Here is an 18083-nt window from a genome sequence, read left to right on the forward strand (position 1 = left end):
ATAAAACATTATTGCATTTTCTTTGTTTTCTTGAAATTTAGTACTGTCAATTAACCCACCCTTTTGCAACTCCACTAGCACTGGCAATGCTCCCGACATTAGAAGGGTAAGGAATTAACACGTCTCCTCAGACACATGGCGATGCCATCTAACAGACACCTGGGCAGGACCAATATCGCTTTAAGAGAGGAGTGAGTGCCATCTACACACCTGTACAGAGCGTGGCCAATTGTGCTCTCTAGGACTTCGGCTGCTGATGGCAACGCGACATGGCTCAGGATTCGAACCCGAGCCATAGTGGTAGCGCATTACAATCATACATTAAACCAAAAGCCTGAGAAAAAAGCAATTATTTTGGCATATTCAATAAATATCTTACGAGAATAAGCCACTTTTAGGATACATTTAGTCAAAATTGTATAATCCATAATGTGGATCTAATCAAATCTAATCTAATGTGGATCTTATCAAAATCTTGAGAGAATAAGTCATTATTATGACACATTCAATCAAAGCCTTTAAAAATTAAGCCATTAATTTGACAGATTCAGTAATAAAGTTAATACACTACTGGCAGAAACGGATAGAGCTGAAAGGTTCTCTACTATGTGGAGGAAATGAGCACCCAGATGAATGTACCCCTGTCTTGTGTTAAGACTCTTTAATGTTCCAGATTAAACACGGCAGCAGAGAGCAAGTCGTTTTCACTCCTCTCTTACTCAGGTTACAGATTTGGTTCATGGGATGTTGATAAATGTACACAGAAAAACAGAAATTGCTCACACAGTTATACTGAAGGTCAAACTTTACTCTGTATAAAAAGTAGGGTTGCACATGCTCCACTAGCTCCATTTCTCAGGCACTATCCCTATGCTGTGGGCTCCATAAAACAAGATGTGAAGCTTTGAGTTGGCGGTAACAGAGCAGACTTTACACGCATAGCTGTGAAGCCAAACATCTGGGCAGTGGCCAATCCTTTCAGACCATGTGACAGTGCAGACAGAACTGAAACAGCTGGATGGTTGTGGTGTCTCTTTCTCAGAAACACAAGAGCTCGAGACCATTCCATATGCGCTACATCACTAAAACACCACTTGTTTAAAGCTGAGCAGGAAATAGAAAGCCAAGGCTGAAACACCAAGAATGTGCCCCTCTCTACCAGGTAACCAGGTGGGTTTCCAGTTTATGTCTTGTAAAGAATAAGGATTTGTGGTGAGAAGTGGTTTTTGATGGACATACACACTCGTTGGTGGTGGACTCTCTGAAGCTTCCACATTACAGTTCTGGAAACCATAGTATACTACCTTTACAATTCATCCTCTGCCATTACACATTTAGCCAAACACTCTCTGACATGAACTAATGAATGTACTCAGGCAGTTCTGTTGACTTTGAAAGTATGTGGAAGGTCTTGGAGATGATAATTGTATGATTATGGGTTTCATAAATCAAAATCCACGGCTTGAGCGAATAAAATCTACATCTTATCTGCCTCATGTTCTCAATATTTTATTGCAATATCTTCACCCCAGAACAGCATTTTGCAACACCATCTTTTTTCAATAAAGAGAATTGCTGTAAAGTGGAGGCAAATCACATGTGCTGTAATAAATTAACTACAATAGATCAAAGATGAAAACTGTGGTGTAAACTGATAAACATGATATGAATTTGGTTTGCTGATTTAGTCGGTTTGAGACTTGATTTTTCATGAACCGATTAATCCACACCGTTACTTCTTCTAAAATCTTAGGATATATGATTTCTGTAAATAAAAGGCCTTAGCTTGTTATTTTGAGCTTTGAATGTTTCACAATGTTGTCATTTGTGCTGTCAAATGTCTCGACTGTATAAAAATCCCCCAATATTGATCTGCAGCTGGCCCCTTATGTAACACACGTTCTTACAATAAACACGCAATGACTTTTTGTCTAAAACAGAAGAAGAAAAACAAAGTAGTAAATTTTCATTAAAGTAGTTGATCTGCCAAGATTTGTTTGGTGTGCAAAAATGCATGTGCAAACTGCAGGCCTAATCCTCACATACTTGCATCAATCCACATCCAGTTGCTCAGAGCTATCAAATTGACTTATGTGATGTCTCATGCTGCATAACATACTGTTATCTGCAACTACTGTCACACGTACAGACAATCCAGACTTAGGTTTACTGTTTCTACTGTTCTGCATCCTTAGACAGATTATGTCATATAAGGTAAATCTATTTGAAATTGTTTAACTCCTCAGTTTAAGTGGGTGCACAATGCTAAGCCCAGACTTGTCTTGGCTGATCTTGTCTACATTTGCGCCAAAGGAAAATGATGTAATTCTGACTTTTGTCTACTATTACTTTAACTTTAACACTTCTGAACAGTCTATATAACTGACACTGCAATAGTGTAATATATATTGTGATATTAAAAATATAGAAATGTTCATCATAAGTCCTCGATCGAACATAATTGGATATTATAATAACAATAATGCACTCCATGTATCCAAGATTAGAGTAATGATAGATAAAAAAAAATGCTACTGGGCAGATACAATCTGCCTCTGGTTGAAATGTCCCGGAAATGAGAACAGTGCAAACTCATATTTTGCATCAAGCAGCAAAAAAGCTGTAACATTTAATAGAATTTGCCTTTCGTGACATTGCACATCCTGTAATGTGACTATTGCATATGTTTTAGTTTATATTCTGTGCATTGGGCTTTATGATCTGGACAAGTGCGTAATTGGAGGTCTGTTTTGTGAAAATCTTGTGTTATGAGTTGCAATGACACACTGTTAAGACACTGTTATGTCAATTACTGAGCATATTTTTTTTTCTTTAAAAAGTTCCAGGTAGTGTTATGTGAGTTTTGGAGTTTACAGCATTAGATATGTTCTGTATTTTAAATACAGTTTTAATTATCCAACTAGGGAGAATTTAAGATAAATGCAACAGAAAAACTAACTTAGGTTTGGACTGAGCTAACCATGACCATATGGGCCCCTTCTTCCAGCCTGAGTAAAGTCATAAATCTTAAGCCTTTCTTTTTTATTTTTTCTCCTCCTGCTCCATCCCTGAGCTCAGCTTTAACATTCTTATTCATCCACTACACTCTAAAAATAAAGGTGTTACAAAAGGTTTTTTCAGTGATACCATAGAAGAACCATAGAAGTTCCCTAAAGAACCATTTCTGTAATAGAGCTAGAGAGATCTTCTAGAAAATCATCTTGCTTAGAAAATGTGTTCTTTATAGAACTAAAAGGGGTTCTTATATGGCATCCCTTTAAGAACCTTTTGTAGCACCATTATTTGTTCTCTGGCTTCCCTTATAACCTAACTGTGACCTTGGTAAAAATTAGAGGGGCCTAGCAAAATGCCTGAAGCATGAGGTCAGTCTCCAGCTTTTATCCTTGCTCAAGACTAAGACTCATATGTCATGTGGTCAGACAAGTACAGAGGCCTTTATGTATATTGACTGTTTTTATTTACTAAAGATTTTAGAGAACATCTCCTTGTGAAGAACAAATATAAAAGCCAGTGATGATGATGTTTAATGACTCTGAATGGCCATATATCTATGGCTACCATACTGTATCTATGTAATGATAGGGTCCTGTTTTGTGGGTATAAGTATGTGATTTGTATGAGTAAGAGATGTGTGATGACTGCATGTTTTTTGTCACTTACTGGGTCACCATTAGGTCCTGATGATCCCTCTCGTCCCTGCTCGCCCCGAGGACCTGGGTCACCCTAGAGAGGTCAAAGGTTATCATGAACATCACTGATCTTTTTACACTAAATTACAAAATATTAGTTTTTCCTCATCCCTTAGCATACAGACTCAAAAGACTGGCCTGGACAATGTAAAGTGATGCACTTATTTCAGTGAAATATTATAAGCAGAACATGTGGACAGCTCATATGTTCTGCACCTGTATACACTTGAATATTTTTTGGCATATGTAATTAATCTGTTTCATTTCCTTGAAACGCTCACACTATTATAGACTTCCCCCAGCGGAGATCAGAGGTGGATTTTGAACATTAAACTACCCATCTGTTAGACTGCCCTCTTCCAAATGAAACAAGAGCTGCCCTCTGACTCTGAGTGTACTTTTAATAGGTGAAAAGTTGAGGGCTTGTGAAACTCACTGAACAAACACATGGATTAGTTCATTCGTGCTGATGTGGTATGCAACTGATGAAGGTTCAAGTAACTTACAGGTTCTCCTCTAGGTCCTCTGTTTCCACGGGCCCCTTGTTCGCCTTTCTCGCCTGCTGTACCCTGCAGACAAACATACTCATGAGGCAACTTTCAAAACACAAGTGTAAAAGAATCATTCTGATAGCATAATAAAATGTGGCCAAAGCAAATTTAAATTTTTAATATTACTCTTTCGCCTCTTGGGCCATCTGGTCCTGGTGGTCCCTGCAATACAGAAAACCATTGTTACTTAATCTCTGATATCTAGTACACACATTTCTTGTTTGCATAAAACAAACACCGTAGCATGCACATGAGCACACAGATCAGGCTTCAACATACAGGAACATTTTAACGTTATGGTCAGAACGACAGAAATAACCGATTATAAAAATCTAGCTAAACTGAGTTAAAAACTGACTTAAAAACAGTTTAACTGAACCACTTACAAAACTACTCTATCATTTGCCTTCCTTTGTGTCCTTTGGCCTGTTGAAAAGGAGCTGCTGATTTTTTTTTGCATGAGCTAGCATGTTTCTGGCCACTATTTACATTTTAACGTGATTGTATCTGTCAAAATCTTTTGTATACACTGCTCTCCTGATGGCAGCTTTATCACTTTAGGAATCCTCGTGCAGAGAACACCTTGCAAAATTCATCTATCACCAGTGCTATGAAAAATGAAGAGAAGAGGAAACAACACACTTACATCATCCCCTCTCTCCCCTTTGTCTCCATTGGCTCCTCTTGGTCCTCTGTCACCCTACAAGAACAAACATGCAAGATGGAGTGTTGATGGGGTGATTACCTTAATTATAACAAAGAAGGCCATATTCCAGAGTCCTAATGATGTAGAGGCAATCAGTTCACTTCTAGACATCATCCAATGTTACTCTCAATGAACTTCAAGCTACTTTGTCACAGAGACTGTACAGGACAAAAGCATGGACAGCATAGATCATTTTGAAAGATAATTTTGGCTCTGCTGAATAAACTACTAATTTACCTTATCTCCAAGCGTTCCGTAGTTACCAGGTCTTCCTGGGCCACCATCTCTGCCAGACTCACCCTAAGAGACATACATTAGCCCACATTCAGTCCACGGTTATCACCTTCTACGATCAACTGTAAAGTTTTGCAATTCAGGAGAACGGTATTGGTGTCTAGATGTTTGGAAACCAAATGATGGTCTGAGACAGAAAAATCTGTTCCTTACTTTTCCTCCTTTTGGCCCATAAGGTCCAGGGTCTCCTTTTGGTCCTGGTTCTCCTTGCAAACCCTGTTATAGAAGAAAATATGTTCGTTTTATTTAAAGGAAGCAAAAATGCTACCATAAGGGCTAACCTCTGCTATAACTTTTGCAGGGCCTGAAGAGAAAGCCTGCTCCTTTGCACTAGTGGACTCAAGATTACCGAATGTAAATAAAACACAAATGGTCTTTAGAGTGCGAGTCTAGATGTCAGATTTGGTAAATGTTTGGCTCCTTGAGATGCAAACATCCTCAGTCCTGTGCTCCAGATGTAAGCTGAGCAGAAACAGACGTTCTATACATAGTGTGAGTAACAGACGATAAAATTGATCGGTTAAGCTGAGAAAAAGAAAGACATCTGTGGTTTGCGTCAATGAACTGTGCGTGGATCCTTTACAGACCAATCAGTGACTGTTCAAGCTTCCTCCAGTAGACAGTGTTTGACAGTGTACAATTTATTCTATATCAGATGTGTTACTTACTGTTTAATTAGAGATGGACCTGTTTAAATTGTCATGTTACCATGGTAATACTGCAGAAATGTAGGCTATATTCCTTATTACAGTGCGTTAGTGGAACATTATCTTAGCAGAAGGACTTTACAGTGTTGTGCAGCTGTGAGACCACAGCTCTATGAGGTCACGGTGTGTAGAAACCTACAACTCTCTCATAGACATCTCCTGTAAATGTGTGTATATATATACACACATGTTTTGTGGAAGCTTTCACACTGCAAAGTCCTGCAAGCACCTGGAGAACTGTGGATTTTGACTTACGTCTGGCCCAGCTGACCCTTTGCAACCCGGTAGCCCAGCAAACCCTGGCTCGCCCTGTAAGAGACAACACAAACACAGTTCCAGCGTAAATATCTAGGCTTGTAACGACTCAGAGTGAAGCACAGCATGCTGTGAAAACACAATCATCCCACACAGTGAGCAGAATGCGAAGACTCAGCAAGAGTCTCAAACAGGCCCTGATTTAACAGAAAATCAGTATGAATAACTCAGATAATGGCTGCCAAACCCTTTGCAAGGTTTTCAATAACAACAGAGGAGATCTCAGATTTATCCAAAGAGGCAAAAAGTGAAACAATACAAAAAAACTGATATATATATATATTTTACCTCAGCATTCATATCAGTGTATTACGGCTATCTGCCACCATTACACCAAAACCATATGTTCTACAAGACTGGAAGGCCCTTGATCTCTCCAGAGCTTAAAAAGAAGACTAAAGTGCTTAGATTTCCATATCATCTGCTTCTGAATGAGTGAATAAATAAATTCAGATTGTAAGTGTTTAGAATTAAATTGAATTAATTAATTAATAAAACAATTAATCGTTTTAAAGTGAGGGACCTGTAAAAGGTTCAATCTCTATTAAAAACATGCTTCTTTATGGTAGCAAAGGTGGTTCTTCTATGGCATCTTTATAGAGCCATTTATAGCATCTTTATTTTTAAGAGTTTTTTAAGAGTTTAAGTAATTAAGTAATTACAAAAAGGTTAAATAGTTCTTAGCTGTGGAAAATGTGAAGGTGTCAAAAAACTACTCAGGAGACACTAGGGGTGCATCAGAATAGGCTACAAAAATCGAATTCAGTCAATTGTTCCTCCTAACAAGCAGCATACAATCATTTAGTTTTACATTCTGAATTTAGAAGATCAGTGTGGCAGTTACCACTTGCTTTTTTTAAGCCCAATTTTTCTCCCCAATTTTAGATAGCTGATTTCCCAACCTACTTCACATCACATGTAATGCTCCAGACATTTTTTTTTAATGCTGCCGATGCCACACCACTGGACAACCAACGCACTCTGAGGAAAGCACTGGGTACCCAGCTCTGACGCATCGGCTGGCAGATGCCTGTGCTGGCCTTTATCACACTGAAGTGCTGTGGAGTGAGAGTGAGCCATCTGCCCACCTAAAGAGAGCAAGGCCAGTTTAAGGCAGTTACTGCCTACTTTTGATATACCATCTTTCTTATTTCATGTCATATTATTTAAATAGACAACAAACTTTTTATTTATATGAATTATATATTAAACATATATACTCATAGATGCAAGTGACGAATCCCAAAGTTTATGTTTATTTACCACTGATGACGGCAGACTTCTATTTAATTTCATTTCATTTCATAATTTCATTTCAGTTCATAATTTTTACATGTTTACATTGGTCTTTATTGGGTGTGCTGAAACAATGTTGAAGCATTCAAACAGTAACCAAATTACTTATTACGATGGAAAATGCTGGAATTTATTGGTGCAGTAAAAAAGAAGTAAAAAAGCACTCACCTTACGCCCATCAATTCCATCTCTTCCTGGGTGTCCCTTTTCTCCCTGAAGGAAGCAGCACACAGAAATATTATAGCATGGGTAAAATATTTGAAGGCAGAGGAATTTTAGAGGAAATGAATTTTAATTAGTGACTGTTGTCTTACCTTAAAGCCCTTGTGTCCTCTCTCTCCCTGCAGGAATGACAGATCCAGATTAGTAACTTTGGCTCAATCTGCATGTAGTCATTGGAAAAAGCTCAACATTTTAAAAGAATGTATTTTCTATATCGTAATTTAATTATCTTACCTTTTCACCTCTTACTCCTTGGTCTCCCTAGAGTACGAGAAGAATAAAGAAGAGGAACCATCTGAGATACCACTCCAGTGAGAGCACACATCCAATTCCAAACAGAAGGAAATGTAAATATTTCTCCGTTAAGATAACTACAAAGACAAACCTTCATGCCTTGGTAACCGACTGGCCCAGGATCACCAGCATTTCCCTATTAGGACAAAAAAAGATAACAATAATAATAATAAAAGATTTCTGAATGAGCTTCTACAAATTACTGACAATAAAAGTAAGATATGCTCAGAGCCAAGTCTAGACCTTAGCTTTTGAGTGTAATCTAGCATTGAGATTAATGGCTACTTTGGGACGCATACAGTTACGCCTATGATTAGTGTTATACAGTTGTTTGCACATGAAAAGTCAGCCCTGTTTAGCACGGTGCTCTTAGTAACCCGTAATTCCATTCCTGGCAAGCACTCACCAACAATATTCTTCGAGTGAAAAGAACACTTAGGCTAAGACTGTATTCTAATCCTGATGCTGGCCAAAGCAGCAGCATTGTTCATCTCCAATACTCACTCTAGGGCTTTCCTAGGCCTACTGAGAACTGTCCCCTATGGCCCTTTTACAAATACTTATACTGTAAATGATGTTGTGTCTACGCAATTATAAACATTTCAATTCAAATAATGGAACTGCTGGCTTGGTACACTATTTAATGGAGCAGCTGGTTCTGTTCCAGGACTGTGTGGGTGTACTGTCTGTGCATGTGTATGTGTATGTGTGAGTACAAATTAATGAGGTATGTCAATATGTGTACTGTCAGAAACTGACATTACATTACTCGTACAGCTGTGGAGAGTGAAGGGGTTGGGTTTGAGGTTCAAATTTTCTTACTTTTGTGTTATTCGATATTACACAGCGATACAGGCAGAGTTTTAACTACTAACAGAATACCAACGGGAAAACTGCTTCACTGGAAAGTAAAATCAAACCACACTTTAGAACATGGGTGCCAAACATATGGTCTACGGTCAAGAACTGACCAGATCAAAGTTCTAATCTGGGACACCAAATAAATTAAGGCAGTATTCTTTACTGCGTATGATATCCAATCTCTATAAACTGTACTAAACCTGTGTGTGGTTAAAAGTCTTCTGAAAATATAGTGTAGCTATGAGAGATATACACAGTGTGCTGCTTCCAAAGGGAAAACCATATGCATACTTACCACAGGTCCAGTGTCTCCCTTCTCTCCTGGCATACCTGGTCTGCCAGTCTCTCCCTAGAAAGAGAACAGGTTAAAGGAAGTATTAGTAAGTGTCTGCACAAAGATGTACTGAAGTGCACTTCATGTGATGCATGTTACATGCAATACTGCATCCAATTGCAGCGACAAATGTTAATTTCTTGGTTCTAAGATGACTACTAGGGAGAACAAATGGAGTGTGTAGATGGACTGAATGTTTTTAATACTTACTCTGTACCCACTTTCTCCAGGATTTCCGACCGGGCCTCCAGGGGCCTGTCAAAATATTGCAAGAAACAATTAATTAACAATCAAAACTGTAAAGCGTGCTGTAGACCACTTAAGAGACGGACTGAGGCTACTTACAGTGCATTCAAAGGTGCAGCACTACAAAAGAAAGACATAGAAATGGTTACTATAAGACTACAACAACACAAAGAGCTAATATGCTTACATGTGTACTGTCATAAAAACCAGGATAAACCAACATACCACATCCTTAGTTTCATTGGTCTGGAACAAAGAACAGAGAAAAGAAGATCAATTTGAGTTAGCAAAATCAAAACATTTCCAGAGCTCTCCTAAGCAGTAATGGTTGATTAGTAATTAACCTGTATGAACTCAGATTTTGGGAACTACTGTCAAACGAATATGATGTAAGTAACGAGTATTATTTCAGTATGAGTATGTAGTGGGGAACTAAAGCATACAGTTTGCAAGGCTTTAAAGGCTTAAAGCAGCCTAAGTTACAACATCACTCAAACACAAATAACGTCTAATCTGACAGACTGAAAGATCAGGGGGCCTAAGTGATAACGTCTGTGGGTGGACTCACAATCATGTTGATGATAGTGTGAATCGTGTTCATCTGTGTGGAGCGGGTGTTGTCCGCAGCCGTGAAGTTCTGTCGGTAGCTTGCATCAGTGGCGATGACTGACAGCCTGGTGTCCTGTGGATCAGAAGTGAATTAGTCTCTTTCTTTTGATCTCTCTCATCTTTAACAATTGTATTCAACCAGTTCTCAATAAAGAACCCATTTAAAAGACACCGCATTTCTTGCTGTTTTGGAATAAATGGATATATATGAAAACTAAACAGCAAAAACTAATTTTTAATGTCTCATGATTATAAATGGATATAAATTTGATTGGATTTATATACCTCTGCTGATAGAACAAAATCTTATCATATATATTTTAAGTTTCAAATTTCCATAATAACCGGACCAATGAAAGCAGTTTAATTGTACCTTATTGTTTAAAAATATGTCTCTTAAATAAAAAATTATAATAATTGTTAGGGGTGGGAAAAAATACATTTTTAGATGCATCTACATGTGGACATGGGTGATTCTGAATCAATTCACAAATATAAAAAACAATTTTCTACATTTTAAATGATACCATATTGTTGATGGAATGCAAAAGGCAGAACTCGGAAGTGTGGAAATGCAGCGTTTGGAAACACTGTGGCTCTGGTTTGCAGCATCAGACTCTCAGCAACATCTCAACAACATATCAATGATGTAAGTTGACTCAACTAGCTCAACTAGCTGTTATAGACCTGCTATTGACCTGCTGTTGACACTCGTCTAGAGTTTAAATGGATTAGGCTGAGATTAAGGGGCCAGGATGAGGGTTAAGATTAGGTTTTGAGTTAAAGTTAAGGTTAAGATTAAGGCTGGGGTGGGGGGATAGGATTAGGTTTTGGATTAAAGTTAAGAATAAGACTAGAGCTATGATGAGGGATTAGGAATAGGTTATGAATGAGGTTAAGGTTATGATTAGGTTTTGTCTTAGGGTTAAGGTTAGTATTAGGGCCAGGGTTGTGATTTGGTTTTGGGTTGGGGTTAAGGTTAGGAATAGGGCCAAGATGAGGGTTAGGATTAGGTTTTGTCTAAAGGTTAGGGTTAGTATTAGGGCTAGGGTTAGGTTTTGGGTTGGGGTTAAGGTTAGAATTAGGGTCAAGATGAGGGTTAGGATTAGGTTTTGGATTGAGCTTTACATTAGGACTAGGAGCAGGACGAGGGGTTAGGATTAAGTTTTGGGTTGAAGTTAAGATTAGGATTAGGACCACGATTAGGGTTAGGTTTTGGGTTGACTTTAAGTTTAGGATTAGGGCCAGGCTGAGGGTTAATATTAGGTTTTTGGTTAGGGTTAAGGTTAGGATTAGAGCCAGGATGAGGGTAAGGATTAGGTTTTGGGTTGAGGTTAAGGTTAGGATTAGGTTTTGGGTTGAGGTTAAGGTTAGGATTAGAGCCAGGATGAGGGTTAATATTAAGTTTTGGGTTGAGGTTAATACTAGGACTGGGGCAGGATGAGGGGTTAGGATTAGATTTCGGATTGAGGTTAACATAGGATTAGGACCACAGTTAGATTTTGGATTAATCTCAAGGTTAGGATTAGGGCCAGGATGAGGGTTAGGATTAGGTTTTGTGTTGAGGTTAAGGTTAGGATTAGGACCAGGGTTAGGTCTTGGGTAAGACTGGGTTAGGTTTTGCTCAGTGGAAGTGATATATTAAGTCTACTTGATGTAACATATCAACAGTAAATTTATTTAATTGTAAAAATGCTTCAACATTTTAGGGCACTACTGAGTATGTCTGCCATTTTTCTCTGAGAGTCTGAATCGTAAAGTAGATTTTGAGGGCAGTATAATCTCCCACTCATAATTTATAGTAAACATCATAGCTCACTGCATGATCTGATATGTATGCCAATATACATCGCAACAGATAACTTAATGAACTGGAGCCGATGACATCGGCTCCAGTTCATTAAGTTATCTGTTGCGATGTATATTGGCATACATATCAGTTCATGCAGTGAGCATTGGATTATGGATATAATCCAATGGGTTAGATTTTGGGTTAGGGTTAAGGTTAGGATTAGAGCCAGGATGAGGGTTAGGCTTAGGTTTTGGGTTGAGGTTAAGGTTATGACACCCTCATGCAGTGACATTGGATTATATAGCTAAGCAAGTGTCTGTATTCAGTATATGTATTCAGTACCACACTCTACAACAAGGCCAACAATGAAGTCATGGGATCAGTGTGATGCATGGACAGCCACTGAGCAGTTACAGTAACATATGATTCTGTATCTTATGTCACTGTAACTGCACATTTTATAAGACATGTCATGTTTCCAAGACAGATTCGGTGTTAATTGCTGTTAAGGCTCCAAAATAGTTGTTGCTGTTGAACTGAATAAATTCCTACATGTGAAATGCCATGTCCACATGCTAGAATTGCTCAAGTAGCTCACTATGTCAAGGCTACTAGTGAGGGTATTACTACACTTTTCCACATCAGCGCCAAGGCAAAACCTTCCAGCTGACTTGCTGCATTGCTTCCATTTACTTCCACTGTCAGACACAAGAACAGTTTTCAAGCTCAGGCCATCACTTTAATCAACAGCTGATCACCCTCATCAGCTACAAGATTACTGACAAACTATTATGACTCTTATCCTACAGCTACTGCAATTCTGCCTTCATTTTTCATTTCATGTGTACACTGCTGTGGTTGTACAATATTTAATCTGCATAGTGTTGCATTCTGCTATTCTGCAAATAGCTGTAACTGTAAAGCACACTGTACAGAAATGTCCTCGTAAAGTCTATGTACACTGTGTATACTATTGTACCATTGTTCTCTATATATTGTGTATTGTCTGTAAAATGTAGAGTAGCTGTATATTGATAATACCAGAGAGACACTAACAGCCGGAACAAGTTCCTTGTGCGTGTGAACATACTTGGCCAATACATTCGATTCTTGTTTCATTAATAAAATATATTGGAAGTAAATTGGTTATGGATCATTACAAATACTTTAAAAGTACCAAGTAAAGCTACATAGTGAGAAAACTTTTAAAAAATGGAAAAACACAGAACTTCTAAGACTTTAAGACACATATTCTTCTTCCGTTAACTTTCTATTAGAAGTTTTAATAGAAACTTATGTTTTTTTCAGCACAACTAAGGTTAAGACAATACTTTTTGTGCTTTGCAATATTTGTATTTTTTGTGAATTTTCCTTCTCCTGTAAAGTTAGTATGTTTGCTTATTATGCTGCATATTAATATCTTAGGATCTCCATTCATTTTTGAAGTAATAAGAAGTATTGTTACAGTACCAGAGTCACTAGAGTGGAATATGTGGTGGAAATTATTAAACATTGTGATGCTCCTTGCTTTCATAAATATGTATCATTCCATTATACTGTGGTCAATAAATGTAAAGGTCAAAAAGGAGCTGACTCCTTTTTTGGAGGTTGGAGATTGGAGATTTTTCCAATGTCCTTAAATATTTCTATCTGAACTTAAAAGTTTGGTTTGTGCATTTCGGCCTTTTGCTTTTTGCTACACCTCATCTTGCTCAGACGAAAGGTCATTTACATATTTCAGTCTTCAGTCTTTAATTGGCAGGTTGACATAGTAATACAGATTTTAAATGTCATTAAAAAATAAAGCTTTCTTCTCATAATAGATGCATTATATTACCGTCAGTGGAGTATATAACTACAGTGGAGTTGCTTGTATAGGGTAATTAGCCCACAACTGCACTGCACTTTCTGAAGCTCATTGACTGTGTTGCTTCTATTAGTCTTTTAAATTTTCTTTAAACACAAAATTATTTTGTAACCAATAATGTTACAGACATGTGGGCACACAAGTCATAAATATGCATGCCAATACATATTATATATACAAATATACAAAAATACAAATTTTTATTTTCACATATTTTATTTTGGATGCTTTGCTATTATGTGTGTATTTTTATGCTTGTTAGTTGCATTGCAATCTTGGCCTGTTCCTTTGTAGGTATGTGATATATGTAATATTGAGACATATTTAAGTGTTGTTGTTTTTTTTACACATATACGCATCATTAACATTTTTAGAATTACTATTGCCTGTAACCTCACCGTAGTCACTGTTGAACGCATCACCTTTTTCAGTGTGGAAATAGTGTCTATTACAAAGATATGAATGTACTGAATATGGAAATGCCCATTCTTATATTTTTGCCCCTCTGGTGCGAGTGTGCTTTGAGTGTAGTACCTCCTGGTCAGGGGTGATAGCCACAGCGAACACTTTGATGGCATGTTGCCGGGCCTCATTTGCTGCCTCCTGTATCCCTCCGCATGGTTCTTTGTAGCCTGTGACAGGATGACCATCCGTCACAACCACAATGTACTTATTCTCATTGTAGTGGGAGCCCCTGAAGACAAACATAATATATGGAATTAGAAAACTAGAACAGCAGTCTATTTTATCTCTTGGAGCTCCTAAATTAGTCTTTTTTTAACACAGTAAGTACTGCTGCAACGTCAATACGTCAATAAAGGTCACAGGCATGTGTGATTGTTTCTAAAACTTTATATATATTTATATATATATGTGTGTGTGTGTGTTTGTGTTTATGTGTGTATCTTTGCTTACGCTCTAAGCAGCTCAGCGATACCCTCCTTGATGGCACAGTCAGTGTATGTTCCCTTGCCAATGTATTTGATGCCATCTATGGCTGTTTTAAGCTCATCACGCCTTGTGGTTAGGTCCACCAGGCCCTTAATCAGCTGTATCTCGTCACTGTAGTGCAGAGCTCCAGAGTTCCATGTCACATCTCGATCACATGGCTGACGCCTAGCCATCAGAAGGTTAGACTTCATTTAAAATTCAACAATCCAAAAGAGAACGTAAAGCAATATGTCTTAACAGCCCATTTAATAAAATGTATGGACAAGCAGAACTTCGAACCTTATCATCAGAATTAGAAGTTAAAAAAATAACATGCATTAAAGTATAGGGCACAGGTTCCCTGCAGTGGAGTGCTACTTTGGGTTAGTTTATATGGGCCACATACATGTCATTCAGTTCATCGATGAAATTCTTAGTGAAGGTCTTGATCTGGTTGATGTAAAACTCTGGAGGTTTGGCTCTGAGGGCCACACTCTCTGATGTGTCCAGCACGAAGAACAGGTCCACAGGGCATTCTACAGAGGAAGGAACATTCAACATTCATTTATTAACCAACTTATGAAGCATTTGTCCTTTACGAACACACTGCATCAAACATATTGACTTACAATTAAAAAAATGGAAAATATGAGACTTAGTCTTTTGCTAAGGGCAAACCTCCTTGTAAATGGTGGACTACAGACACATTTACACTACTGTTACATTGTCCTTACAAATACCCACACTCCTGTTTGTATTAACCCCCATTCTAAACAATAAACTAGACCACCATCTTGGCCCACCTGGTGATGGGTGTGCATCATGTGATCTCAAGTGGTCACGTGACTCTCGTGTAGAGTAAAACGCTTCAACAGTTTTCAATAAAACAGCCAGCGGCACAGCCTTTTCCAGCCTTTACAGTCACTTTCATTATCATTATCACGACAGCTGAACAGATGTAAAGCTTTTTAAAGCATTTATGGACCAAATCCATCCAAAGCCAATCAGAGGCCTCTTAGGCCTTTAACAGATTAACATGACCCCAATCATGACTCCTCCCAACACCACCAAGTGGATAAAGTCTGAGATTTCCCTGCAACACACCCCATATCTTATCAAAAACAACACATCTTCTAAAGATTGAACAAATGCACTGCTGGCAAGTTCTATAACCATGATGATCCAGGCAGAACTCTCCCAACAGTCCTCATTTGGGTGCAGCTGCAGCAGAAAGCTGCAGAAAGTTGAAGCCCACCAGCATCCCAGTACGGGATTTGTGCATTAGGCATTCTCCAGTACCTCACTATCCCACACCCAGCCATCAGTCCCAGCCCTGACCCCTATGTTCTGATCATCTGATCATCTCTAACACACCTGACTCATCTACTGAGGGACTTGAGAACTGGTAGATGAGCTTAGATGAGGTTTACTAGACGAGGTAACTAACATAGGACAATGAGCATTTGCAGAGCATTGCACACAGGGCTGGAAGTACAGAAGCTGTGATACCTCACATTATGGTTCACATGAGCACGTGAGTGTGATCATGTTATAAAACATGTCATACCTCATGTGAATAATGTAAAATATGCACACAACAAATTAAGAGCAATAAAAGATTATTTCTCTACCAAAGCCTCAAAAACTACTCCCCAACCTCCCAAACACATCAAAACAAAGAGGGAAGCAGAGACCCTTACCTCTGAACCTGATCTTGGTTGGTGTGTCCTGAGCTAGCAGTCCTGGCCCCAGTGAGCTGAGGGAAAGAGCCGTTAGAAGAAGTCCTCTCAGCGCCATGCTCCTCTGATGAGCTCCGGCACGTTACCCGTGCAAACCGGCGATAGAGGAGGACCAAGCGGGGGATGTGGGACAGTAGGGAGGATACAAATTTGAAACAACTTTATGTGTGTTTAATCCCCCCCTACCTTCAGCACCAGCGCACTGTGTGGGAGAAGACGAGTCCCCTCACAGACGAGTTGCTTCTTTTCCCACCTCTATTCAGGAAAGCCCCGCCCTCTGCGCCACAATTGGTTGGTGGCGCCAGTCACTCTGAGGGAGGGTTTGAGAGCATGGGACTGGGGGTTAGTACTGTTTCACTGATCCTGTCTGGGATTGGCTCGTTCGGTCCAGCTCCTGCACTCGGGCTGGCTGGTATTCCCGATACAGCCAATCAAAGCGCAGGGGGCGGGACGGTATTAGCCAATCCTAAAGCAGGGGGCGGGAGTTGTCTGAATGCGGGTGGGAAAAGTGCCGTGAAACGCCTTAAAGCCATTTGGTTCGTGGGTCTTGATTTGTACTCGGGCCGTTCTTCTTAAAACTTCTTTAAAAATTCTGCAATTATTATTATTATTTTACATATCTGTGATGTAAATTGCTCACAAATGTTTTTTTTTTAGGTAAAATAAAAATAAAAATAATAAAAATAATAATTGCAGTGAGAGCATGAGACCTGCTCGTGTTTTTTGGGGTTGTACGTGGATGAGACTTGAATAGCACATTAATGTAATGTGGTCTGAGGAACTTTCTCCAGCCAAGTGTTCATGAAACCAGGACGCCTGGCCAGTGCTGCCTCTGCACCCCCTGTGTCTTGAAACACATCAGAAGGAAGTTATTGTGTGTTCCTCATGTTGAGTGTATTTGTGCCAAGGTAAATGGCCTTGGCACAAGGCGCTTGGCATTGAAACGCATGGCGGGGTGTTGTGAGAGGTGTGGGTCAAGAGCAGACACCATGGGACGCGCATGTGTGCTTATCAAAGGATGGGGACAGGGGTAACTGCTGGGAAACTGAACCCAGAGTCTGGAATATATCAAATGGTGGAGCACTGGAGAGACATAAGTTGTAGAGAGAGAGAGAGAGACAGAGAGGGGGTGGGGGGTGATGTATCTGATGTTGCTGCAGTCTCAGTGGAGGATGGAAGAGCTCTCCAAACATCTGCATCTCTTCAGCATCAGATCAGCAACCTGACCTCAGCCTCAGCCAAAAGGGGGGCGGATTTACGGGGAGGCAAATATGAAGCCGCCCCCTCAATTTCTTCGCTCTTAGGAAAGAGGAAGAGCGCCACCTATGTGTAGAGCCCCTCACTACAGGGCCGTTATGTAAGTGCTGAGGTTCTGTCAGAGCCTGACCCGGAGTCAGCGCTTATATCCGCCCAAAGGCCGAGCCAATAGAAACCCGCTGGAGCTTTTAATACACAGTGAACCGATTCCAGGAATATATATATATATTATATATATATAATATATATATTTTTAAACGTAAAAATGAGCTTTTGCTATTTTAGTAAGTAATATTTTCTCAGTTCATTTCAAGGTGAACGATTTATTCTACAGTAAATTGTAACAACTTTTA

The 18083-nt window shown here is 39.1% G+C and overlaps 1 protein-coding gene across 1 annotated transcript in view; it reads right to left on the reverse strand.

Annotated features, from left to right (window-relative positions):
- col6a1 (collagen, type VI, alpha 1) overlaps positions 1–16691 on the reverse strand; it is a 37609-nt gene extending 20918 nt beyond the window's left edge. The window contains exons 1-20 of the mRNA XM_072659851.1: positions 16435–16691; positions 15141–15270; positions 14720–14920; positions 14339–14498; positions 10105–10218; positions 9762–9782; positions 9636–9656; positions 9501–9545; positions 9252–9305; positions 8187–8231; positions 8036–8062; positions 7894–7920; positions 7748–7792; positions 6224–6277; positions 5415–5477; positions 5205–5267; positions 4908–4961; positions 4388–4423; positions 4217–4279; positions 3682–3744 (exon numbers count right to left, since the gene is read on the reverse strand). Of these exons, the coding sequence (XP_072515952.1) occupies positions 3682–3744; positions 4217–4279; positions 4388–4423; positions 4908–4961; positions 5205–5267; positions 5415–5477; positions 6224–6277; positions 7748–7792; positions 7894–7920; positions 8036–8062; positions 8187–8231; positions 9252–9305; positions 9501–9545; positions 9636–9656; positions 9762–9782; positions 10105–10218; positions 14339–14498; positions 14720–14920; positions 15141–15270; positions 16435–16531 (1383 nt within the window). The 5' untranslated portion in view covers positions 16532–16691. The remainder of the gene's footprint in view (positions 1–3681; positions 3745–4216; positions 4280–4387; positions 4424–4907; positions 4962–5204; positions 5268–5414; positions 5478–6223; positions 6278–7747; positions 7793–7893; positions 7921–8035; positions 8063–8186; positions 8232–9251; positions 9306–9500; positions 9546–9635; positions 9657–9761; positions 9783–10104; positions 10219–14338; positions 14499–14719; positions 14921–15140; positions 15271–16434) is intronic.
- Positions 16692–18083: the final 1392 nt, after the last annotated feature.

The sequence above is a fragment of the Salminus brasiliensis genome, chromosome 17 (genome assembly GCF_030463535.1).
Source record: "Salminus brasiliensis chromosome 17, fSalBra1.hap2, whole genome shotgun sequence".
Classification (NCBI taxonomy): Eukaryota; Metazoa; Chordata; class Actinopteri; order Characiformes; family Bryconidae; genus Salminus; species Salminus brasiliensis.